We start from the raw sequence: 27,636 nt of genomic DNA on the forward strand, positions 1-27,636 counted from the left end.
ATATTGTGCATGAATAGAGAAAAGAAAATACATTTAGTGATTAATGAGAATGCTATTATTATACATACTAGTTTATTATAAACATCTGAAGTTTTAGCTAATTTTTTTTTTTTTTTTTTTTTTGTTCAACCTGAAGTCCTTCTTTTCTCCAGTAATTTCTCGTTGGCTATATGGATAGGGTACGAGCCTTCGATGTGGGAGTCCCAGAATCAATTCCTGGTTAGGGTTGCCATATGTCCGTATTTTGTACGGACTGTTTGTATTTTTGAGTCCGTGTCCGTATCGTACAAAGCATGAAATAGAAAAATGTCCGGTTTTGACAGTTTTTGGAGCTACCCGACAATTTCCGAATCGGGAATCGCTAAAATCTCGGTCGAAAAGAATTGTGTTTTCATCATATAATTTATATTTTAGTGACTATTAATAAAGTAGGTTATGTTTTTAAAAAAAAAAAACAAAAAAAAAAGTCTTATTTTTACATTCCAGGGCTCTTTTGGTTAGATTTAATATACGTAATTTAATGGTATGATTTATTATGTTTGTGTTAATGAAAAATATTATAAAACATGTTAGTTTTCAATACTATTCTAAGTATTACAGTAAACAATTGTGTGATACCCTAAAAAGTAGACTTTTAGGTAAGAAATTTCAAAATATCTATTTTTGTGTTTGGGCACCGTATCTTTGATGAGTCGTCATTTTAAGGCTTGTCCGTATTTTGGATCAAAAAATTATGGCAGGAGCTCATGTGGTTCGGATCCCATATTAAGCTGTAGCTCCACGTCTCATATAGGCTCATTGCTGAAAAAAGGCAAAACCCCAAACCAATCAATTTTCCCCCTTTCAGTACTGTTGTCCGGTCCTAGAGCCCTTACCTCTAATGCGCAGAGTCCCTGGTTCGATCCCTGGACACATAAGTTTGTGGTGGACAACATGATGTTCGTGGGTTTTCTCGGAGTACTTCCGTTTCCTCCCACCTTCTCATTCCACCCATTCTTTCATCATCATTCATATGCCTGAATCACCCGTCTCCATTAGCCTAACAAGCATAATCGTGGGACGTTAAGTGAAAGATTTCTAATCTCAATTTATCTGTTCTCCCATTCAGTTCGAATTTGAAGTTGGGGCTGCGGTGGCTCAGTGGTAGGAGCGTTCACCTCTGGTGCATGGGGTCTCGGGTTCAAACCCTGCTCCCGCCAAGTGAACTTTGTGGTGGACAAACACCGTGTGCGTGTGTTTTCTCGGGGTTCTCCCGTTTCCTCCCACTTTATTCATTCCACCATTTCCTTCATCTGTCTCATCATCACCGTCTCCTTTAGACTAACATGCATAATTGTGGGACGTAAAATTCAAAAATTTCATTTCATTTTTTCGAATTTGAAGACATTCTTAATTTCAAATGGAAATGAAATGAAATGGAATGAAATCTTTGAGTTTAACGTCCCAGAATTATGCCCATTAGGCTAAGGAAGACTGATGATTAAAGCAAGTGAATAATGTTGGAAGAATATGTGGAATTATAAAGTGGGAGGAAACGGGAGTACCCCGATAAAACCCATGGATACGATGTTCTCCACCACAAACTTACTTGGGTGGGGATCGGAACCAGGGACCACACGCACCAGAGGTAAGCGCTCTACCACCAAGGGCGCCGATCCTGGGGGGGCCGCTCATGTGGACCCCTGTACTTTTATAAATATGTATTTTTCTTGTTATATGTATTTTTTTTATAAATACCCCCCAAAGTTACAGAGAAATCGTCGCCCTTGTTTACCACCGTGCCCCCCTTAATTTCAAATGGAATTCTCAGTGTCTTGCATTTGAGAATGCAGTAGGAAAATGTCTCTAAATGTCTGTCTCTGAAGAAATAGCTTTTTTAATACATAAGAGCTTCAAACTGAACAGGTGGAAGGCTACTCTGTACTGTTACTATAAAGAGTTCGTTTCATAAAGTTTAATTTCGAGAAACGGTATACAACGAACATATTTGGACAATTAAATTGATTTCACAGTGCATAAAACATAGCATGGGCCATAAGTTTTTTTTTTTTTTTGAAGCTAGGAATTAATTCAGTTCCCAATTAACTAGATTAGCAAAGTATGTCGCTTGTTTCGTTTATTATTAACTACATTTATAAGGAATAGAAAGTTATGAAAGGATAAACGTAGCTCGTAATTCACAAGTGATGGTTACAGAAACACAACTACCAAGATGTGATCGAACTATTTTTGCAGTATTCTCTATCTTGGGTATAATGAAAGATAAAGTATTTACTGGTAAATATTTAGGATTTTAGGATGGTAGATTTCTGGGCTTTCGGCATTTAACCCGTCCCTCGGCGAGCACATTATCCGGGGAAAGGAAAGGAAGAAAGGATTGGGAAAGGAAGGAAGCGGCCTGGGACCTTTAAGTTAGGTACCACTCCGGCATTTGCTTTGTGTGAATGAGGAAAACTCATGAAAACCTCATTTAGGATGACTGGCCGGATATAACCTTTTTCATTTTTTTTCGACCGAGTGCCCCCACCGGGAATCAAACCCAGGACCGCTCGCACCAAAGATGAGAGCGTAAGTGACAACGCTACACAGGGCTACTTACTGGTAAAAAAATCAGATGTAGAGTATTTGAAACAACGTATCAATTCTGAATTTGATAAATTATAATAAAGCATTATTAGTGATGTACGTAATATATTCTTCTGCGCTTCAAAGAAATAATTTGTTCATTGAAAAATGACTAAGAATACTTTGTGTATCTGATTTAGGCAGTTTAACTTATTTAACTTAAGGGGATCTTCTACCATCTCCGCTTAGGTTTCTAACCCTCCATTTGATAACATGTAAAATTTAATATGGTAATTTCTAACAAAGTAATGCAGGTAATAACTTGAAATTTTTAATACAAATACACAAGATCCATATAAATCCAACCACGGTCTCCAATTTACGTTACATGCGTTAGATTAATTGCAATATATTCTTCAGTAAGTTTGGCAACAGAGAATAAAAAGTATGCTGCAGAGGGGAGAGGGCTGACCATCTGTTTGCTTGTTAGCTGCTTTTAAAAGGACGCTCTTACCAGAAAAATCACGTGATTCTCACTTCTCAGTGGTTAGAATGGTCTGGACTGGAAGAGCCCAAAACCTCTTCTTTCTTCCTTTCACGGTTTGTTTGTTTCTTCCACCCTCTGCTGTCACAAGAAGACAACTTGTTTCGGAAAGCACTTTGAATTAGTAGCGAAAAGCCAAACTGAATGACACCACGGACGGATTAAAGGGAGGGGCTCCCTCCGAGAACATTTGAATACTTTGAATAATCGGAGTAAGAAACTAGAAATTGCGTAATCTAATAAGAAAAGTTTGTTGAAGTATACAAATCATGACGCATTTTAAGTGTCACAGCATTGTACTCTCATCCCTTCCCCTCCCAATTCCTTCTGAAGAAGTTCTCTTTTGTTTCTCTGTTCCATATTAGCCTTTTCACTTACACTTTCATTATCCAGTATTGATTTTTACCATACCATCTGCACAGAAGGCGAATAAGGTTTACGAGTCCTTCCTGCCCCCTTTTTTAAAAATTGCTAATTATAATAAAATTTATCGAAAACAATTCATCTCAACGATAAAGACATACACATTCATTATTGCAATTTTAAAATAAACTCGCCGCCTGTCGCGTATGCTAGCGATCTAATATATAGGAATAGATGAAAAGTTAATTTGAAGCGTATTGTTTTTCTGTAATTAAGTCCGAATTCATATTTGTTTCTATTGTTGCATCGACAAAAGTGAGTGCTAAATCGATTTAGGCTCGTTGGTCTTTGCGAGGTCCCTCAAGATGCAAGGCCGTGGGCACTTGAAACGCCTCTGCACTAGAGGTCTGCACGTGCTCGGGCCTACAAAGAATGTATCACTTCGGGCCCGGGAGGGGTTCGGGCAATAGCGTCATTTCAGATTTGGCTTGGGGGGCCAAGACCCCTTGATATATGTAAAATTTCGCGTTTTTCACTGATTTACTACTATGCTATTGATAAAATTATATAACTCTCAAACTCGGGAGGGGGGCAGATGCCTCTCCCTGTCCTCCTAAATGACGCCCCTGGGTTCGGGCTGTGAATTTTTAAATATACAACCATATTTCTCGGACTTTTTCGGGCCTAACTTTGTCAAGCTAGTGTAAAACGATACAAATTGCACCGTTCTTTCTGGAGGACTTTTAAAACACAACTGCAAAATCAAACCTCGAATTGCTGTAAATAAAAATACAATTTTGCATTAATAATTAAGTTTCTGCAATTCGGGCTTATTTCGGGCTCATTTGATTATCACAGAGCTCAGTCCGGGCTAGGGACTAAATGCTAAGACATATTTTGGACTCGGGTCGGGCCTCACATTGTAAATTCACAGGCCGGGCCCGGGCTGAAAATTCCGGCCCGTGCAGACCTCTGCTCTGCACCCGCGCACACATTCCTTCCTAGTCCAGAAAATATCCTCCCCTCCGCATCATCAATAATGGTAAATTTGTTCCTCGTATATTTGCTTATTATTGTAAGAGAAGTTCAAACCAGAACTCTAAAATTTGTTCGTTCTCTGGGGTAATGTGAGTAATGCAAATTAAGAAAGATATGCGTAATATACAAATGTCAGAAAAACTTGATATCAATTTGAATAACCTTTTACGTAATGTTTATTTTAGAAATAATAAACTTATGCAAGTATATCGAGGCATTTGAAATTTAATGTTAAATAGTGGCGAGTGAGCCAGAAGGGGCGTGCACTATTCAGTTAGTCAAAGAACTCATATATGTAGCTTGAAAACTAATACTATTTAAAGCAATATTGAATTAGACAAATTTGATCACTCTGGCCACAGAAAAGGCGTCACCTTCTATGGCCCACCCATCGCATGATGGGAATGAAAGACAGAGGAAAAAAAGACAAATTTGTAAAAAGTAGGATAACCATAATTGGAAATAGTGTGTGTATTTTTTAAGGAGGAAACCCAGAAGTACATTCTCGATAAAATAATAATAATAATAATAATAATAATAATAATAATAATAATAATAATAATAATAATAATAATAATAATAATAATAATAATAATAATAATAATAATCTTCCTTACTTCAATCATAGGTTGATGCGCAAGAAGGAAATTTTAAAACTTTTCTCTCCCCTGGGAAAGCTGTTTTATAATTTGATAAGGTCTCTTCTTCGTAACTGCATCTATCCTTGGTCGGGCCGCGGTGGCTCAGTGGTAGAGCGTTCACCTCTAATGCATGGCGTCCTTAGTTCGATCTCAGCTCACACCAAGTGAACTTTGTGGAGGACAAACACCATGTGTGGGGGTTTTCTCGGGGTTCTCCCGTTTCCTTCCACTTTCTGCATTCCAACATTTCCTTCTTTTCACAACATCACTAGCTCCTTTAACCTACCAGGCATAACTGTGGGACGTAAAACTTATAAATTTTTCTATCCTTGATCTTCCACTTCCTGGTTTTTCTTCTGCCTTTTTCCCTATCAACACGGTGATCCAATCGGAGTGCCGAATATGTCCAAGCATGCTGTTTCTTTTTTTTTTTTCCTATTATCTTCATGATCTGTCGTCCTTCATTAGCTTCCTTTAGTACGTCTTCATTCCTTTTCCTTATACAGTATTATTATTATTACATAACCACACAAAATAAATAAAAGTTCTGTGCACTGGACCCCAGGGTATTGATTCGATGTATTTTGGTACCCAGAACCCAAATTTTGAAACTCCAGGACGATTTGACCGTGTCAACTTTGTTTTATGGGCGAAGAACGTAAGTGCTGTTTTACGTTTGCTTATGTTTATCGCCCATTTAAAAAAATATCACGGTCAATCGTCCTGGGGTTTCGAAATTTGGATTCTGGGTACCAAAATATTTTGAATCCATACCCTGGGGTCTGGTGCACAGAACTTTTATTCTTTTTGTGTAGCTGTGTTATTATTATTATTATTATTATTATTATTATTATTATTATTATTATTATTATTATTATTATTATTATTATTATTATTATTATTATTATTATTATTGGGTAAACGTCCCCTGAACGGGACGTGTTATCATCTGCATGATCTTCAAATACACTGTCAATAATTAGTCAGGTTTCTAGCCTCAGCAAGCCATTATCGCACTTCACATCTCTCAACAACTGGTGTTTCATGGTTGAATGAATTTTCTCTTTTTCCTGAAATCAGCATTGCAACCTTCTGTCTTAAGATCAAAAAGTTTAACAGAATAAGGAGATATCACTAATAAATTTGATTTCGAAAGTATACTAAGTAATACGAAGTACATCGCACATAATCTTATTATTAACTTCCTAGTAATGATAAGAGACAAGACTTGAAACTTAAGGCTTTTATAAGATTCAGGAGTAGTAGTTAACTCTTGCGACTGACATCTTTCTAGACTATCTTCTCGAATGTGAATCAGTTTTATCAAAAACGACTCAGGTGATTCTGCTTATATTTCATAAATAAATATTTAAATCCAATAACCCAAGAATAATGTGTAAAACAAATTCTTATATAAAAATATGCAGTAAAGGTAATTTCCTGTTAGGGCTGTTTTTTTTTTTTTGGTGTGTGTGTGTGTGTGTGTGTGTGTGTGTGTGTGTGTGTGTGTGTGTGTGTGTCTCTAATACGGCATGCGATTTTATTGATACTTCCTTCAACTTGCAGAAATATAACTGTTTGGGATTGCAATACATCAAGTTTACGTGAGGTAAAAGGAGTAAATTTTACCCGATGTTGCACCTTTGAACATGCTCATGCAAAATAATTTTCCAGTGAAACCTACCGAATAAATTATTCGATTTTATTAAAATATGTGTACAGTTATCTTCTTTATCGCATTCAAACAATCCTCACTTTTTGCGATTGAAAATAGTAGGGTAAACGGGAACAAATACCCCAGACTTTGGGATTTCCATATTTTAAATAATATAATAAGAAAATAATTTTCTGTAAAGACGTTCGCCAAAATTGCTAGATTTTGTCATAATAAAGAGTATAGTTTGTTTATAGCTTAACAAACATCCCAATGCATGTAGTTAAAATAGATCAAGGCCCCCTTATTCTCCCGATATTCTGAAAGTTATTTCCGCGATAACTTTCGTGAAAAGTATTCGCTTTTGAACAACGAAGTATATATATTGCTTGCGATTTAAATTAGTGAAGAATGGGGATAATCCTAGGAAGGTCATTCCGCTGGTACTTGAAAGTCTCTTCAATGGTAACTTTCGTAAAGAAAAATAAAATAAAATAAAATAAATAAAAATAAAATAAAATAAAAAATGGAATATGTGCATTGTAGTATATTATTTCGGATGCCTCAAATTTGCCACAATTTCCTTGAGTTTAAAATTTTTAAGCCATCTTTCAAGTCTTTTTTTCCTTTTTCCGCAGCGCGGCTATATGAGACTTGGACGTACAGTTTAATGTCGAATCCGAACCACTATCATTCAATAATCTACCGGGAATCGGACCCGGGGCCTCGTCCACCTAAAGGTCGCGTGGTAGTCATAGACCAGCTGGGAGGGCTTTCCATCTATAGATGTAGCCAAAACTTTTCGTATGGGTATGCACAAAGGTAATTAATTCATATTCACCATCTTACTATAACGTTCTTAAGTGCTCATTTGGTGTACCTTTAAGTGGGTTTTGAAAACATAAAATGTTATTTTAAGGAATCACTCCCTCTCCTTTGGCCTAGGCGGCATAATGTGGGACGTTAAACTGAATGAATGATGACAAAGGGACCTATATTTCCCCTGCAATTTTTAACTTTTAAGTACGCCAATGTAGTGCTAATAATTTATACACTACCATTACACTGCCAGTCCTAAGCCTGGATAAAGTGTGAAGGGCAGTTGACATTGCGCCTCGAGGTTGTAGCCTACTTAGTACAACCTACTAGTAGACAGCATATAATTTATCGTGACATTTTATAAATGTCAATATCGCATGTTATAAATTCATGTGGATATTCTAACCAGCAGTATTTTGCCTAGGATGTGCTAACACACTGAATAATCTCTTGAAGAAACATCCAAATTTAAGGCGCCAACACCTGGAAATCTCCCCCCCCCCTAAAAAAAAAGACTGTTTTAAAATGTTAAATAATTACACTCGAATATTAATCTAGCAAACAGTAGGAAATATTTTTCATACTACTACTACTACTACTATTATTATTATTATTATTATTATTATTATTATTATTATTATTATTATTATTATTATTATTATTATTATTATTATTATTATTATTATTATTAGCATCGCCGATTTCCTTCTGAATCGGTCTTATTGTTTTTAGTTTAATGTTCCATGATTATGCTTTGAGGCAGTGGTATAGAGAGGGAGGCTCACCCAGCTCGATCCCCCCCTCCCCGTTAGTGCCGTAATATCGAATATGATTTTGTATTATTATTTGTGATTCCGATGTTTTGACTTTTTAAAAAATATAATTTATCATCACAAAATGTATTTTAAAGTCATGTTCAAAAGAATAACTTCTTCATTATTGATTGATTTTAAACTCAAGGAAATTGTGGCAAATTTGAGGCATCCGAAATAATATACTACAATGCACATATTCCATTTTTTATTTTATTTTATTTTTATTTTATTTTATTTTATTTTATTTTTCTTTACGAAAGTTACCATTGAAGAGACTTTCAAGTACCAGCGGAATGACCTTCCTAGGATTATCCCCATTCTTCACTAATTTAAATCGCAAGCAATATATATACTACGTTGTTCAAAAGCGAATACTTTTCACGAAAGTTATCGCGGAAATAACTTTCAGAATATCGGGAGAATAAGGGGGCCTTGATCTATTTTAACTACATGCATTGGGATGTTTGTTAAGCTATAAACAAACTATACTCTTTATTATGACAAAATCTAGCAATTTTGGCGAACGTCTTTACAGAAAATTATTTTCTTATTATATTATTTAAAATATGGAAATCCCAAAGTCTGGGGTATTTGTTCCCGTTTACCCTACTATTTTCAATCGCAAAAAGTGAGGATTGTTTGAATGCGATAAAGAAGATAACTGTACACATATTTTAATAAAATCGAATAATTTATTCGGTAGGTTTCACTGGAAAATTATTTTGCATGAGCATGTTCAAAGGTGCAACATCGGGTAAAATTTACTCCTTTTACCTCACGTAAACTTGATGTATTGCAATCCCAAACAGTTATATTTCTGCAAGTTGAAGGAAGTATCAATAAAATCGCATGCCGTATTAGACACACACACACACACACACACACACACACACACACACACACACACACACACACACACACACACACACACACACACACACACACACACACACCAAAAAAAACAGCCCTAACAGGAAATTACCTTTACTGCATATTTTTATATAAGAATTTGTTTTACACATTATTCTTGGGTTATTGGATTTAAATATTTATTTATGAAATATAAGCAGAATCACCTGAGTCGTTTTTGATAAAACTGATTCACATTCGAGAAGATAGTCTAGAAAGATGTCAGTCGCAAGAGTTAACTACTACTCCTGAATCTTATAAAAGCCTTAAGTTTCAAGTCTTGTCTCTTATCATTACTAGGAAGTTAATAATAAGATTATGTGCGATGTACTTCGTATTACTTAGTATACTCTCGAAATCAAATTTATTAGTGATATCTCCTTATTCTGTTAAACTTTTTGATCTTAAGACAGAAGGTTGCAATGCTGAATTCAGGAAAAAGAGAAAATTCATTCAACCATGAAACACCAGTTGTTGAGAGATGTGAAGTACGATAATGGCTTGCTGAGACTAGAAACCTGACTAAATATTGAGAGTGTATTTGAAGATCATGCAGATGATAACACGTCCCGTTCAGGGGACGTTTACCCTTATTATTATTATTTTCCATGCGTACATTTTCTCGAAAATATCCTCCCCCTAAGAGATGATCAACAATTCATTCCTGAATAGTACTCAGCTTCTTTTCCTACTAATGACTATTTAGGAGTTTCTCCTTAGCTGAATCTCGTTATATTGTGTCTGCATTGTACGTAGAATAGGATTCGATTGCCAATGTAAGCTCACAACTTCCGAAGTTGAGTCAACATCGTGAAAGAAACGGAGAACTATCCGAATAAAGTGGTAACGATCTCTGGCCAAGAAAGACGAAAGGATTGTTTGATGTCATTGCAGATTGCACTGATCACGATCTTCTAGGTTGTGAATGTTTACCAGCTGGCATGTCCAGGCCCCTATGGGCTGTATTGCTGAGTTTAGATTTTAGACTAATAAACAGCTGTCTTTAGAAAATAACCTTGTAACACAAATATGATAGTCATGAGTTCCGAACCATAGTGTCAAGTGGTATAAATCTCACTTGGGTGGTAAAATTTGTTATTAGACATTCGTGGAAATCAACTGCTCTGTTAAAATATTTCAGTTTTCTAACATTGTTATGCCTAATTATTATTAAGCATTAATAATTAATTATTAGTAAGAAGAAGCTGAAAATCGAAAAAAAAAAAAAAAAACATGGAAGAAATATTTCAAGGTCCAAACTGAAAATTAAGAAGAAACGAAAAAAATCTCATCAGTCCCAGGACCGGCCAAAAGGCAGAATACTTAATAATAATAATAATAAGAAGAAGAATTTTAAAATTTCGTTCTTAATTATAAGAATACATTATACATTATAAAAGTCGTATACAAAGAAATGTATACATCCTAGAAATAGTATATACATATCAACGAAATACCTTACTACTGTCAAACAACATTTGTACTGTGTATACATTTATATTAATTCTATAGACTGTCACGTCTTTTAATCACGTGGCTCCCCAGCTTACCTCACAACGATGAGCAAACGCCAATGATTTGAGTATTCTAGTAGGGAATCGAACCTAGAATCACGCGAACAGGAGTCAAAAGTTCTAACCACAAGACTATGGAACCCCTTAGTATGACGTTATGCTTGAAATTCAAATGATTCTACCAAAAACAATTATCAACGAAATAGTTTATTACATCTCTAACACATTACATTTATACTGTGCATACATCTATATTAATTACATTATGAAAAGGAGTAGAATGACTATATGCCTGAAATTAAAATGATCCTACAAAAAGCATATTTTTCAACGAAATACCTTCCTATTGTCATGTATACGGGTAATTTTATTCGTGGGTGGAAGGAGGAGTCGCCCGAAGTAAGGAAGAAATACAATACTCTCCTATCTGATAATTGAAATCATGAATAAATTTTATTATTATTATTCTTTCTGTATATGTTCATTTTCGAGTTAATCATTCCATATCGGGCTCCCGAAGAAAAAAAAACTATCGAAACAACTTATTGACCGTGCTGATAGCGACTACTCCCCGTCACGACACCGTTTTTCAGTTTTGTTAGTGTTAGGAAAAAGAAGAGTGAGAAAGAAGAGTAGCAGAGGGAGGCAGAGAAGAAAAGAAAAAGAGAAAGAATGAAGAAAGATAAAGGATTGGAGGAGAAAGGATTACTGGATAATTCAGGAAATATAGTAATGAACTTGAATGGTCATTAACGAAGGATCAATTCCGAAGTGATCCGGAAATAGACACATGTCCATAAATACGAGCCTGATCTGGGTCCAGGCGACTGCACAAGAGGGAGTTGCCCAAACCCAGCCCAACCTAGGTGAAAATGGAATTTAATTGGTTGTAAAGTAATCCTGAATGGTAAATATTAACTATCCAGTCTCTGAACTCCATACTCTGAGATCGACCACACATATGAATTAGCTTGGCGAGACTTCTTTTTTGGAAGGAGAGAGTACCAAATTCTTTTCCTCTTTGATTCCTTCATTTTGTCACACTTCTTGCAACACAGATATTATAGCACAACGACAGTAGAATTTCCAGTAAGTGCACTTTGCAGTTCGTTTCAAGACTATTCTAAAACTCAAGGGTCACAAAATCACCCTCCCCTCTTTCCCTTTTCGAAGGGATCTTTCGGGGGGAAAGGTGAAAAATGTGGAAACAATTGGATACAATTACTAAGAACATTTTCCTTCTTTCACAAGTCTCTTGTTTATGGTCATTTCGTCTTGTGTGATAAGGCGGACTTCAGAACACAAAATTGCAACGCTCCAGATTCCCTACCCAAATTGTCACGTGGTTCGTATGTCAGTCTTCGAGTTTCTTCAAAGAATGTTACATTATCTGCTATGAGATCTGCAAACGATCTCCATTGTATAACTGCTATCTCGATAGAGGCAGTGGACAAAACTGAGGACAAAGCTGTCCAAAACAAGTTTTTGACAAAAAAAAAAAAAAAAAAAAAAAAAAGAAGAAACAGAGACAACATTTGTTTTTAGCCAGAAGCGCTCATAAATCACTACCACGTGACGCGAAGACTATTAGGGCTAGAGGTTCAGCAGAGAACTCTCAATTCCTGAAGAAATTCTATCCTCTACGTTGCCAAGTGTAAACGGAAGTATATATTATAATTAATCTAAATTGATCTGGGGCATTAAATCAAAAACAGAAACCATGAACATATAGGTATTGCTGTTGGAAAATATAATGGAAAATTTTGAGACGGTAAGTGCAATATCTTGTTAAATATTCACATAGAAATATCTACGTGTTATCTTATAGGGATCCTGAAACACTTGCAAGTGGGTAGACATCCCCTTAAGCCGTGTAATAATTTCGTAATTTCGTAGTTGGTATATAATTTGCTTCAAATGCATTTTTTCGTGATTTATTGCCCACCGTATGTATTGAATTCCAGTTCAAACTTGTATGCTATTCAAAACATCATCCTATAGGCCAACTAATGTGGGGTGGCATTGTCTTCTCTAATTTCTGTCATGGGTATACCTATAACTGTACATATGCTGGGACAACTGTCTCGGTATGTTTTGGACCCATGTATACAGGCAGGCACGTAGCCAGGATTTTGTGAAGGGGGGGGGGGATCCGTGACATGAAATACTGTAGTCATCACACCAGGGGCTCGTTCATTCTAAACAATTTTACTGGAACATATATTGGTTCGTTTACCCAGGATTTCGTAACGGGGGGAGGGGTCGTGACATAAAATTCTGAAGGCCCAGAAGCTCAATCAATCTAAACTACTTTAGTATCAACATATATTGGTTTGTGAGGATATGTTGGTAAGTATTTTAATAAACTATGAAGAAATCTCGAGTAAAATAAAAAAGAACGTATTGAAAAATATACAATATATACATCCTTCCTGTGTTGATTCAAATATAACAATTTTACTTTCATTATGACTTCAAGTATTATAATAAGTACATACTCAATAAGTCTTGTAAAATATTTTGTAATATCTGCGATCCTTTTTTTGTTGAATCAAGTGTTAACGGAACTTTCATTCCTCATATATTTTTGTTTTTATTATTCCGTCAACTACCGTCTGTTTCAAATGACAGGTTAAAGGGGCAGTAGAAAAGTGTTTTTGAAATAACGTGTTTGATATTGCAAGGATGCGATGACGACAAATTATGATAAAAAATGTCCACGCTCTTACACAACGGCACTATGCTTTCGAAACTTGAAATCTCCCTGACTAGTAGCAGAAATTCTGCGAATTCCGCAACTTTTCTAGAAATTTCAAATTCCCAGGATATATCGCTCACCTCGCAACTATGTAGTGCAAGTAATACAAATTTCCTCATAAGAAAGAGTAACCAAAAGCTTCCTGTAGTTTATTTTTAACGCTGATCCTTCTTTTTCCCATTTTATTTTCTTTCATTCTTCCTTATTTTTTTTCGATTCTGGTCTCGAAGAGGGGTCCGGACCCCCCCTCCCTTGGCTATGTGCCTGATACAGAGCAGATCAAGATAATGGACCCGATTTCAGAAATTTATTCTGTGACATCTAATAAACGTATTGTTGTGAGACAAGCGATTCGAGAGGTTAACTTTCTAAGTTTAATTTTTACGTAGTGTTTCTACTTTCTGCTTCAGAGAATCAGCTGCGAACATGAAATAAATTGCTGATATTGGCCGCAAAATGGTACGAAAGGTTTGGTAGAAGATGTGCGTCGACTTACGCGAGGTGCAATACTTGTGGTATGTTTGAAGAAAAAAGTTTACCTGCCTTAGCACATGTCTCACAATGACATATATTTCATAGATTTCACAGAATAAATTTCTAAAATCTAGTCAATCATTTTGACTTGCACTGTAGATATATAAATTTAAACGTTGAACATTTATTTTCTAGTCCGAGCTTAAAACCTTATATAGCGTGTTTCGAAACAACATCGACAACGTTTGGGATTCCTGACACCAAGATAAAATAAAAAGTATAGACCAACCTGGGTGCTCAAATACTACCTTTCAGAGTTACAGGCTGCCGAAAGCATGAAGAAGAAAATGAACTTTAAAGGTCCATGGCTCCAAAATTATGGGACCTACCGTAGACGGGTCAAGACTTTACTTCGCAATTATTATGTGGGCTGCCCAAAAAATACATGTTTCAGCATCCTAAGGTACGCAGGCAACGATTTTTATAGATGCAGTTTGGCTACGGGCATATAATTTGAAGTACTCATTAACTACCTCTAGAAAAATTGTCGTGGAAGTACCGCAGGATTCTGAAACTTAAATATTTGGATAGGGCACATACTAGTTCCTAGGTGAAGTCTTGACTTGACTACGGTAGGTCGTATAGTTTTGGAGCGATGGACCTTTGAGGTTCATTTTTTCATGTCTGTGCGCCTAGATTGTGCACCTAGGTTGGTCTATATTTTTGTTCTATCTTAGTGTCAAGAATCACCTCCCAAACCTTGTCGATGTTGTTTTAAAACACCCTGTATTTCTTGGACCTACTTAGTTACATTTAGGATTAACAATAATCCCCACTAAAGCGGATTCGATTATATTTCTTTTCATTCTTACATGTTATGAAAAAGAGAAGAGAAAAATAAATTGATGTATTAATTTTTGTGTTAACATTTACAGGGTGTCTTCAAGACATATCAACAAAGCCTTTGAGAGGTTGAAGAACAAGCCAAAGGATGGTGATGAAGATCTGACTCTACTGGAGAGACTTCTGGAAAAAGATCCAAGCGCTAAAGTGCCCATTATAATGGCCTTGGACATGATGATGGCTGGAGTTGATACAGTATGTTTAAAAATAAGTTATAATTCTACGTATTTTTTTTCAATATTCCTTCAATTTCACTATGAATGTTTCATTACATGTTTTCACATTTTGTACAAGTTATCTTTGTCTTTATTTAACTTTTGTGTTTCTCTTTCATCCAGGATTTGTTTCAATTCGAAGCCTTGCATGAAATTCAAACACATCGTATGAGCATCTTGGTAAACCACTTACCCCTTTTATATCCTAGCTTTTTTCTACCTTTCTAGACTCACACACACACACACACACACACACACACACACACACACACACACATATATATATATATATATATATATATATATATATATATATATATATATATATATATATATATATATATATATATATATAAGGTGTTTCGAAACAACACAGATGTTTGGAGGTTATTCCTGACACCAAGATAAGATAAAAAGTATAGACCAACCAGGGTGCACAAATGCTTCCTTTCGGCATTATAGGCTGCCGAAAACATTAAAAAAAAAAATGAAGTTAAAGGTTCATAGCTCTTAAACTATGGAACATACCATGGTCGGGTTGAGACTTCATTCAAGAACTAATATGTGCCCTATCTAAAAATACATGTTTCAGAATCCTAAGATACTCACGCAAAATTTTTATAGAGGCAGTTCGGCTTCGGGCATATCATTTCAAGTACTCACCACCTACGTCTGTAGAAATTGTTCCGGAAGTACCGCAGGATTCTGAAACATGGATATTTGAATAGGGCCCATACTAGTTCCTAAATAAATTATTTACCTGACTACGATAGGTCCCATAGTATTGGAGCTGTGAACCTTTAACGTTCAGTTTTTCATGTTTACGGCAGTCTACAACTCTGAAAGGAAACATTTGTGTACAGAGTTGGTCTATACTTTTCGTCTTATCTTGGTGTTAGGAATCATCTCCCGAACATTGTCGGTGTTGTTTTAAAACACCCCGTATATGTGCTGGGTGGACCAGATTTAATGGTCATTTTTGAACATTTAATAACCAATCAAACCAATAACACATGAAAAATAAGAAAGTACCTTTTGTCAATATAGTATCATCAGGGTTCGAGCCTAAGGTCTGTTACATAGTCAAGCGGAGCTCCGCACTCCGTCTTCCGCCCTCCGCGCTACGCGTGTGTGCTTACACAGTCATCCGTAGCTACGCGTCACGTGATTACATACACAATTCTCCTCAGTCAGTGTTGCGAGTCAACATGAGTAAGATCGAAACGACAATAGTGGCTTCTTATTATCTCTGTAAGGAGAGAAAACGAAGGACACAGAAAAATAGGCGGTTCCAAAGTCACCCCTTAGTTACTCAAAGAAGTTTGATGGGAGCTTTTGTGACTCTGTATGAAGATTTGTGAGAAGATGAGAAAAAGTTCTTCAATTATTTTCGCATGTCAATCCGGTCGTTCGAAGAATTAATTGAAAAAATTGCGAATCTCTCGATTTTTGTATTCTACGCTAGCGGGATCCCATAAACATGGTTTTAATTCAACTTCTGTAATAAGTCTTTCTGGATCAATCTCCGCTTTGATTTTGCTACTATGCACCTTGCTCTTTACATTTTAAAGGGAAGTGGCTGCTCCGCGCGCGGAGTTCCGCTTGACTATGTAAGCACCCATTTGCTCAATGGCCCTATCCGCCTCGCGGAGGACGGAGCGCAGATAGGGCCACGCGGAGGCTACTCCGCGCGCAGAGGCCTCCGCGTGACTATGTATGCACCCATAAGAAACAATAGAACAATCTTGGCACGCGGGACTCAATGCGTGGAGCTCCGCGTGACTGTGTAACGGACCTAACACTTTGCTTACTTAGTAGTCAGGAAAACATGACCGGAAGACGGTTGTCTATCGAGCAGCGTGTAAAATGTGTGTGCCTTTTCTCTATTACTAACAATGTATCAGAAATCCAGCGTGTGATGTTGGATGAGTTTGAAGGGCCAGCAATGCACAAGCACAATCACTTGAATAAAAATGCAATTTAATGAAAATGCCAGTAGTGGCGGATTTAGAAGGTAAAAACTAAGGGGGGGGGGGGCAGAACTCAGACTATGATGGTTGTATCATGAGTCTACTATGTTACTATAAACTTTCAAAAATATATAAATAATACTTTAAACTTTTTGTTACTCAAAAAAATTAAGGGCCTAGGTCCCCCGGCCCCGGACTAGACCTGCCACTGACTGCCAGTGCTTTGAATCTCAAACACCCTGGAGAATCAAAAACTGTACAAACTGCGGAGACACAAGCACTCGTTGTGCCGAATTGACATATTCTCTTTACAAATTGAAATCACAGGATTGAAAGCCAGGCTATAGTGGAATCCCATCTCAAGTTAAATCGTGTGGGAAATTCTATCACTATATACAGTGGCGTATTTACGCCTTTGTTTCCGGGGGGCTTTGCTGACTTTCGGAGGAGGGGTCTTTGCCTGGAAATGTAAAAATTCTGCAAGATATTTTATTTACTTTACTATAGTAAGTAAGATTTCGAGGGTGCTTAAGCCCGGAAGCCCCCCTTAAATACGCCACTGACTATATATATTATCGCAAGCTGCTCTGTGGCAGCAGTAATTTTACGATTCTATCTTTTGTAACACGAAAGAAACCGTGTAATAAGTGTTAATGAATATTTTACTTAACAGATATGGTACAGCAAGTATAGTACAGCAGAACCACTAACATATCTTCGTTGAGCCTTATTTAAGGCCTCAGTCCATAGCGGTTTGCATCCGAAAGCAAAATTTACAGTAAAGTTTGCAATAATCATATAGCAGTTATAATTGCTTTTTATACATTTTGGGGTTTCGTATCGTTCCGCAAATTTTGTGAAGATTGATACGGAGTGAGGTTCTGGGACAGCAGAAGTTCGTGTTTAATAACGAAAGTTTTACTTTTTTTTTTTTTTTTTTTTGTATTTTTGCATAGCTAATGCCAAATTATTTTGATCATACATTAATATCACTTAAATAGATCTAACTGCAATTGCCTATGAAATAATGAAAAATAAAAACGGCTGTTCTCAAAGATATAGATTCTACAATATTAATAACATTTAACGAAAATAAACTGTTCAAAGATGTGAGATGTATATAAATAGATAGGTCTTATTGGGCTGAACACAATTATATCCATTAATGTAAAACCTCATACGTAATTTCCCAGAAAATGGGGAAAAACCTATTAACTTGTGAAGTTTAAAAAAATCTGTACGAGATTCATACCATTTAATTACCTGTAATGTATACTAAAATATATCCTCGTTAAGCTGTTCATTATGAAACTACCAAGACGACAGCATTCAGTACACTTCATGAGGTACACCCTAAAATTGCCATTACCACTTAAATTTTAATTTGTATTTAAACAAAATATTGTCCAAATACAAGACATTTGTCAGACAATTGACCACTTCGAGATGAACAAGCTTGATTCAGAATTTGGTATCACCAGGCTCCTTTTAAATCAATGTGTTTGTTTTGCTTTTTCTGTCCCGTTGAAGGCGGAAAAGGAAAGAATGAAATAGGAAAATTTCGATATAACCGTACCCTTAGGGAAATATTGATAATTTACATAGTGTTTTGTTACAAGATCTCGCCTAGTGCATGCCAGCTCAGCGGGAATTCCTGTTCTTTCATAACACACTCTAAACAGGATAGTTTACTAACGATCAATTATTAAAATTTTTAGTTTCCAGGAGGACGGTTCTTACGATCTCGTTGAGTTTGTATGTAAAATTGTTGTTAGTTATAACACGAGATGACACTATCTAGTGTTTATTGAAAACATTTCAAAATGCAAATAATTTACACTTCAGATTTTTTTCCAAATAACACTACATGAAACAGCTAAATACGTAGGAAACTCAAGCTAATTTCTCGTAGAACAAATGAAATATTTTGTATAGTGTTACGTAATGCAATCTACATTCAATATAACTCTGAGAAGAAGGCTCTATATTTATGAATATTAGTGATCACTGTGCGTTTGAGTTTGCTTGTTTAGAAATTTCATGTTTGTGACATTAAATATAAGGCAAAAAGCTATAAGCAGTGTTGCCAACAAGTTGTCACAAAAAGTCGCTAAATGACAGATGAAATGATTCCAATTTCGGGTGAAAAGTCGCTAAAAAATTATTAGTGGAATTTTGTCTATCTTTCTCTCCGTGTGTGTGTGTGTGTGTGTTAAATTTGTGGTCAATTCAAATTGAAAGACTCATATGTAACTAAGAATAATTTCATTTTTAGAACGATATATATATATATATAAATTTATGATCAATTTCAGTTGAACAAAATCAAAAATGAGTTTAGAAAAACGAAAAAAGGATTGAATCTTACATCCAATTCACTTTTACTTACGTTTCTACAAATTATCAACTTACTATTGCTAATGCATTATTTTTGCCTTTAAACGGAACCTCTGCAACCTAAAGGACATTATAAATTGGAGTTGGTCTCCGTTAGAGGGCAAGAGGTAACAGCAATCATAGCGGAAATATGGAGATACATGCTATATACTTTCCCAGCTCATCAATGCTTACGCTAATTCAAATAAACAAAAGGAAAACAAACATGTATCTAAACTGATTCGACTAATAGTACTTCATTATAGTAATAGTACTTCATTATAGTAATAGTACTTCATTATAGAAGGACAAGTTCTTGGTAGCACAAAAGTCGCTAGATTTCTACGTAAGTCGCCAAATTCTCATTCAAAAATCATCAAAAAAGCAGCTAATCGAAAAAGATATTTTTTTTGTCCCTATCCTGGAAGCCGAGTCCCCTAGATTTAGCGATTTTTCCCCCAAATTGGCATCACTGGCTATAACTACAGTACCTTGATTTAACAAATACCAGCGTAACGAAATGTTCAGAATTATTCAGCGTAACAAAATGTTCAGAAATAAATTATTGACCCCTTCTTATTTCCTAATTTAATGAATGTGCAAGGTACGTCTTGCGACCTTGCTGATATTATATTCAAATATAACTGATATAATTTAAATATTGCTCTATTTAATAATTGTGTTTATTTATAAGTTAGAAATCCAGGCCTGGAGTATATTAATTTATTGGTATATATATATATATATATATATATATATATATATATATATATATATATATATATATTCATTTATTTTATTATTATTAGTGTAAGGAAATATTTAATCAATTTATGTTGTATATTTATGTATATATATATTAGAGCATCATCCCCTATTATTTAAGAATTAACCATATTATTATTTACAGTTTAGCTAGTTCTATCGTTGCTTTTTTCCATGCTAACTTTTTTCTTAGAAGCCTGTCGAGGAGGCTAGCTGCTAAATCCATTGTATTTCAGTCTCCCTTACTGGGAATTTTCCATTCTAGAAGTTGGCGCTAAAAAACTTTCTAAAGAATTTTTGTTGCTATTTTTTTTAGCAGGTCAAACGTATAAAAAGGCTGCCTCCCCTATCTTCGTCGCTGTGCAAATTGAGGATTCCTGAGGATCTTGGCCAGCCAGTCCGCTGCACTGGAAGTGAATAGTGTAGTGATGGGCAAAACGATTCATTTCGGAGAATCGATTCATTTACTTTGATTCACTAAAATGATTCGATCATTTAATTCGTTCATATGAATTGGTCGTTCGCGCATTCCTTTTACGCAAGTGAATTGGTTGGGAATGATTCGCTCATTGAATCAGTTAGGTTTCTGCGCATCTCTTTTGCGCAAGTGAATTGGTTGGGAATGATTCGCTCATTGAATCAGTTAGGTTTCCGCGCATCTCTTTTGCGCAATGAGTTATTCGATCATATGAATTGAGTGGGAATTATTCGATCATATGAATCGCTTGGGCTACTGCACTTCTTTTCTGCGCAACTTCATCTTTGCCATATGACACGGACAGCGTTGCATTTGGGTGAGTGGAGTGGCTCGGGAACTCGTAAGCTTCAGTGCAATTATGAAGTTTCAATAATATGCTGTTACTCTATTCTCATTGTTGTTATTTTTGCATCCTGCTTTCATATTAGAGGTTGAGACAAACACTAAAACTGTTGCAATCTCCACGTTTTTTCTGCCAACTTCAGTTTTTCGAGGTAATATTTTGTTGAAATATACTCCGTAAGATTTTCACGGGATTGAGCAGTTATAACAATTTATTTTCAACTTCTTATTGTAGTATATATTAATATAGAGGAAAATATAGAGCTCTGTATAGGCGACATTTATGCTTTTGGTTTTAAATACAGAAAGCATTATACAATGAGTCTGTAGTGTTATATTCATTTCTAGTGGTTATTATTTGTCCAGGTCATATAAACTTTGTAAAGTGCACATCATGTTAATGGATTTCTTTTGTTGTTGTAAGTCAGAGTTACACCCTGTACGGTAAAGAAGATGCGGATGATTAATTAAAGTAAATTGTTATCTCGCAGTCCATTCTATTCTATCCTAGGGGTCACCGTGGCTCACTGAGAAAACTCTTGCCTCCTTTACGCGGGGTTCCTGGTTTGATCCACTGCTAAGTAAGTTTGTGATGTACATCATCATGTCCGTGGGTTTTATCGGGTAAACCCACTCCCCTTTCCTTCCATATTCTCATTCTAACTATTCTTCCATCGTCATTTACTTGCCTTAAGCATTCGTTTTCCTTAGGCTAATGGACATAAACATGGAACGTTAAACTGCAAGATTTCTATTTTATTCTATTATATTCTAAAATATGTTCTATTTTATTCTTAACTGGAAAAGATACTGACCTTCTAGATAGAGAAAAAGAGGGAGTTTACACATGAACATATATTTAATACTATTGTGATAATTTTAAAAGATTTAACTCGGGGTGACTATGAATAAACGTAAAATGAAATGAAATTTTAAAGTTTTACGTTCCATAATTATCATCGTGTAGACTAAAGGAAACGATAATTATGAGAATTAATGAAATGGTGAAATAAAGGAAGTGAGCGAAAACAAGAGAACCCCGAGAAAATCCACACATATGGTGTTTGTCCACCATAAATCCCATTTGGCGCAAATAGAAAACTAGGGACCTCATCCACTAGAAGTGAACGCTTTACCACTGAGCCACTACTACTTCAATAAGCCAGAGATGAACATATATTTGCGAGAATACTGGTAACCCCAATTGAACCCAATCTGAGAAATGCCCCGGGAGAAACTTCTTGGCCTGGCGGATTTTCTCCCCGGCCACCCCTGTTATCATCAGTGTTTGCCTACATTTCTAAGAGAAAACCGTTAGTTAAATTTCAGTTGAGTTGATTTTCAGTTTAAAGTCCGGTTCAGCAGCGAGGCTATATGACGCGTGGACCTACTGATTAATATGAAATCCGAACCACGTGAGCTTCCGCCGGGATCTCCCACATCTTGTTTACATGGAAGCTCAGAGAACTATTTGTGTCTTTATGTATGTTTCAATAGAAGTAAAGTGAAAAGTAGGTACCACTAAGCTTCGTTCCATGTGGACAAGTGTTTTTACTGAAATATGCAATACATTGTCTTCCCAGAAAGAATCTTTATTCGTCTTTCTACATGTACATTTTTAAAATCAATTATGTACAGTACAAATAATTTACAGTGCACTTTTTCTGTGTAAGTACTGTATTTACATTGAATATAATATAGTACTTCGAGTTGACTATAAAACATTAAAATTGACCTTTTTGGCTACTGGAGTTGAAAGTAATGAAAATAATTGTATCCAATGCACGTACAGTATCTTAATAAAATGGATAAATGCTCATCAAGAGTATGTTGAAATTAACTACGAGATCGTATTATATCTAATTGAGCAACACTGCCAGTATTTCACGACAAGAAGCAAGCAACAAGAAAGTTTATTCTGAAAGTAATCTAACAACGCGGCTTCCTTTCTACCTAGGAAACAACCCTACCACGCAGAAAGAAAAAAAAAAAAAAAAAAAGTCGCACACATCTACAAAAGCAGGAAGAAAAAACGCGCGTATGGTTTTCTTTCTTTTTTACTCCCCGTGAACTGCAAGCGCATTTGCAGAAGCAACCTCACCAATTGTCTCACACAAGCTGGCAGCTTGTGATTCTCAATTCATTTCGATCACAGCAAACAATTCAGTGAGAAGTACAAATGATTCATTAGAAGAATCGATTCATTTGTGAAAAGAATCATAATTCATTTGATTCATGCCATGATTCGTTCATAATGATCGAATCGTTCATGATCGACACAACACTAGAATAGTGCAGTTTGGAGAGAGTCCCCTCTAGTTAGAGACTGTATGTAGAGAGAATAGTGATTTTACTACATTACAGATGCCCGCTTAAGCAGTTGAGCTTTGGCCGTTTAGATAGGATATTCAAATGATAGGGATTTAGGAAATAAGTTGTTATTTTTAGATGCTCAATCCTACGCCTATAACAGAGGCTATTGGATTACTATTGCTTGTTTAGAATGGGAGTATATAAGCTTCCTAAGGGTCTATGGCGGAGGTGAGTGACGCACGTATAGACTCGAGGTTTTGGTTCCGTCCTAGTGGTGGAGGAACATTTATTTTGAAATCCAAATGCGTTTGGGTTCGATCCCTGCTTATGTAATTATAGCATATTTAGGTGCTGTAAGAGATTAGAGATTTCTCACTGCAACTTTCATTTAAGAGAGTGTTAGAGTGAGTATTTAACCAAATTCCTTTATTTCCTTGAGTGTAAGGAAATTTAGAGCCGTGAGTAAAGGCTGACAATCCTATCCCTAATACCAAACCTATCCTATAAAATTATTTGCTTAAGCTAGATAGAATCCTTTTTTGGACTTAACTTGGAGTCCCAGAGACAGGTTTAGGCCAGACAGTGACCTTTGAGTCAAGGTCCCGTCTTTAAAACAAGGAGTACGGTCCAGGAGTAACTGAATTCTGTAAACCGTATTTCCACAGGTCCCTGCTATAATAGAGAGTAATTTGATTAATAAGGAAATTAGGATTTCTATGAGTTTAGATTAAAATACTTCCTTTCTCCATTAGTTATTGGGGAAGGGTAAGAAGGAAGATAGAGTGCATATAGGGCGGAGTGGCGTCCTGAGGTAAAGTTAGTAACCTACCTTTAAATTAGAGTATTCTATTTGTAAATAAACGAATAATCTCCTATTTAATTTCTCGAAATTTCATTTAATATTCTTTGATATGAGCCTAATACCCTAGACATTACGAGCAGATACTATTGTAAGGACGTAGATAGGAATTTTTGAATATTTAGAAAGTAATTAGCTGTTATCGCTAATTATACGGTATTGATATTCATACTTGGAAGATTATTAGCCTAAGAGAATAGGAGGACGAAAAATTTTTAATTTTTTTTCTTCCAAATGTTGAAAGATTTTAACGAATTTCGAACCTTTAGTATAAAGATCGAAAATTTCGTCTTATACTATATTTAAAAAAAAATCCTGGTTTATACAATACAATAACATACCCTAGTAGAAGAGACAACTTGCAAACCGCTTGCTGTAAGCTAGAATTGCAAGTAGGCCAAGCTTGCATTTGACTTGATTGGAAAACGTACAAGCATGCGGCAAGCTGGATTCCAGTAACGAAGTTACATGGGGGCAACATTGCATTTAGTGTTTCATTCAAGCTTGACTCAAGCGTTTTGCAAGTCAAGTCAAGTCAATAACCAATGAATGATCAGTGATGCTATGACGCTCTGCAAAGTGTCTAAAGCTTCGCTTGCAAGTACGACAAAAGGCAGATTGTATGAAAGCATGCGTTTCAAGTGCAAGTGTGTAAAGCCAAAAGCCAATCACGTATATGTTATGTAACATTATTTATGAGAATAATACAGACAAAGTTAGAATTTCAGGATTCTAGACAGCTCAGTGAAACTAACTGCAACGCCATCTATCATATCGAAATGAAAGTCACTTTCTACGTAAAAGAAAATCTCTGAAAGTTCTTGTCTCAGGACGAATGCAAACGATTTTTTTATTATTATTTTGAGAACTAAAAAACCTCTAACAGAAAACCTGAGTACAGCATAAAGTTAACACTTACTTATAAGTCATATATAGGAAGTGTAAAACGATCCGTGGCCACTTAACTCGTGTAGTAGTTTGAATGCATAACTTAGACATTGTTTATGCATATTGCTATCGTGATTGTTCACAAGAATATTACTTGTCGCATACGTTTTCTACATTTTTCTATTCCTCCTGACCTCCACTTTTTAGTAAAATTTTCATTTGGCCCCTGTCTGAGCGGCGATTGCCCCCTAGTCACCTGGGCCAGTCCGGGCCTGTATGTTTCAGTAATCTGCGTATCCATGCATGCTTCTTTGTTCAAATGTCGTGTGAAATGCACGAGAATTTTGAAATATTAGTCTATTCAGTACATTATTAATTTAATAATGATGTGTAACATTATTAAATACTATGTTTAGACAGAATTTGATAAAGGACCCCGCTCAGGGCTTATGGAAATCCGGTTTCCGTTAAATTGGCTTGTATTTCAGTATGTTGTGTATTTTGGTCCCCTGATGAAAATTCTCAATGGACACGAAGCCCGAAAACCCATGCTTTTGAGATATCGACTGATTATTATCATCACTTAAAGGAATATGCTTCCTCGTAAACTGAAAGTAATAATTAGGTCGACATTTTATCTATGAAGTATGAACGAGTCCCACTAGGGTATACTAGGGTTTTTGGGGTTGCTGATACCGAATCCGAGATCGGCTTACCTCCATCATGTTAAGTTCAAGGTCATTTGAAGGTCAAATCCAGAGGGAACGTTCCAAAAATCAACAAAAATTACATTAAACAGAGAAAAGATGAAAGTTATTGGGGCTAGGTCAGGGTTGTAGAAGAGGTGTTCTAGTCAATCCAAGTGTAACGTCAGTGGTTGAAGTATTGGGTCTACCGCTATGTCTAGGGTTGTCTTTAACAATATTTGTCTGTTTTCCTGTAAAGGCACGACACCGCTTTCCTACATGTTGCTTTTAAATTTAGCCTTCCCCATACACCTTTACAATTTGCCTATGACTATCAGCAAGTGTAGTGTTTTTGGCCCATACGAAACACGCTACTGACCTCACTTTTACTCTTCACCAATTTTTCAGACGAATCATCATTTTTAATGTCCACTCCTCAGTTATACATGACCAGAATGCGAAGTCTTTAAACCTGCGCCAAGATAGACATGTTATTAATCTACAAATAAAATTTCGTTAAGTTATTAAGTTTTGTTAAGTTATGAATAACTAAAATTTTATGCTTTGTAATTTTTTTCGATCATCCCTCGTAATATTTTTTTTTTCGAATATGTAAAACGAAATTTGATTTTCACCAAATAAGGAACATTTAAGATAGATTTGAAAAAGAATTTAGTAAGAAAAAACAAAAAAATAATCAATAGAAAAAATATAAAATTATTATCTATATACATGAATAGGCTAAAACACTAATATAGCGCAGGTATCAACAGCGTTAACAGTTCTATCTGTATACTAAGTACATATTCTTACTGTAATATACACACCCTATATATATATATATATATAATGAGGATTTTTCTATCCTTTGCAGACATCACTGTTGGTAGGAAATACTTTGTATCATATGGCAAAGAATCCTGAAAAGCAAGAAAAATTAGCAAATGAAATTAAGAGAATTATACCATCTAAAGATGACTCAATCAACGCAGATAATCTCGAAGACGCCAAGTATTTGAAGGCTTGCATAAAAGAGAATTTAAGGTAATTATACGTATTTTTCAGTGTATTTGCATTTTGTATTTCAATAATTAAAGCTTTACAATATTCTTAGCTCATAATAAAGAAAAAAAAAGTGTTCGAGGATGGGGCGTACGTATATACCAATCAATAATTTTGATCAGTGGCGGTCTTTCTGTGACGCAATTGACTTGCTGAGTTATCACAAGTTCTGAAAAGGATAGCGCTTCTAGAATCCAGCTACCGTCACAACATCGATGACTTTCTATATCTTCATAGTATAAAGACTCACTTTATTAATATTTCGTGCTATTTGCACGCATTAGACGAATTGTAATATATGGATGTCGTTTTTGCGAAAATCGTATTTTGGTATCGTATCCTCTTAGGATGAAAATAAATGAAGTTACGTAGGTTGTTCATTTTATGTATATAGCCAGATGTTTTTTATGGTGTATGTAGCCAGATGTTTCCTATGGTGTATATAATCAGAAATTACACAACATAAGAAAGCGTAGAATAGTAGCCTATGTTTCATAGACATCATGTGTGAATATGAAGATGTCAATCTTTTGCATTAATATTCCCAAAACCCAATACATGATATATCGTATTAGTTTTGCAATCCACAACAGAAAGATGCCATTGAAAACCAGGGAAATTATTGCTTTATTTTGTGTTGTGCCAGTCATGTTGGTTCTAGTTACAGGTGGGCATTGCGTCGAGA

At 35.6% G+C, this 27,636-nt stretch overlaps 1 protein-coding gene across 2 annotated transcripts in view; it reads left to right on the forward strand.

The window, feature by feature from the left end:
* Positions 1-27,636, forward strand: part of LOC145669658 (putative cytochrome P450 49a1) — a 102,115-nt gene that overhangs the window by 59,609 nt on the left and 14,870 nt on the right. For both annotated transcript variants that reach the window (XM_081737911.1, XM_081737912.1), the window contains 2 exons: positions 15,030-15,192; positions 26,764-26,933. In XM_081737911.1, coding sequence (XP_081594037.1) covers positions 15,030-15,192; positions 26,764-26,933 — 333 coding nt within the window. The remainder of the gene's footprint in view (positions 1-15,029; positions 15,193-26,763; positions 26,934-27,636) is intronic.

This window comes from Thermobia domestica, chromosome 14 (genome assembly GCF_964235325.1).
Source record: "Thermobia domestica chromosome 14, izTheDome1.hap1.1, whole genome shotgun sequence".
NCBI classification, from domain to species: Eukaryota; Metazoa; Arthropoda; class Insecta; order Zygentoma; family Lepismatidae; genus Thermobia; species Thermobia domestica.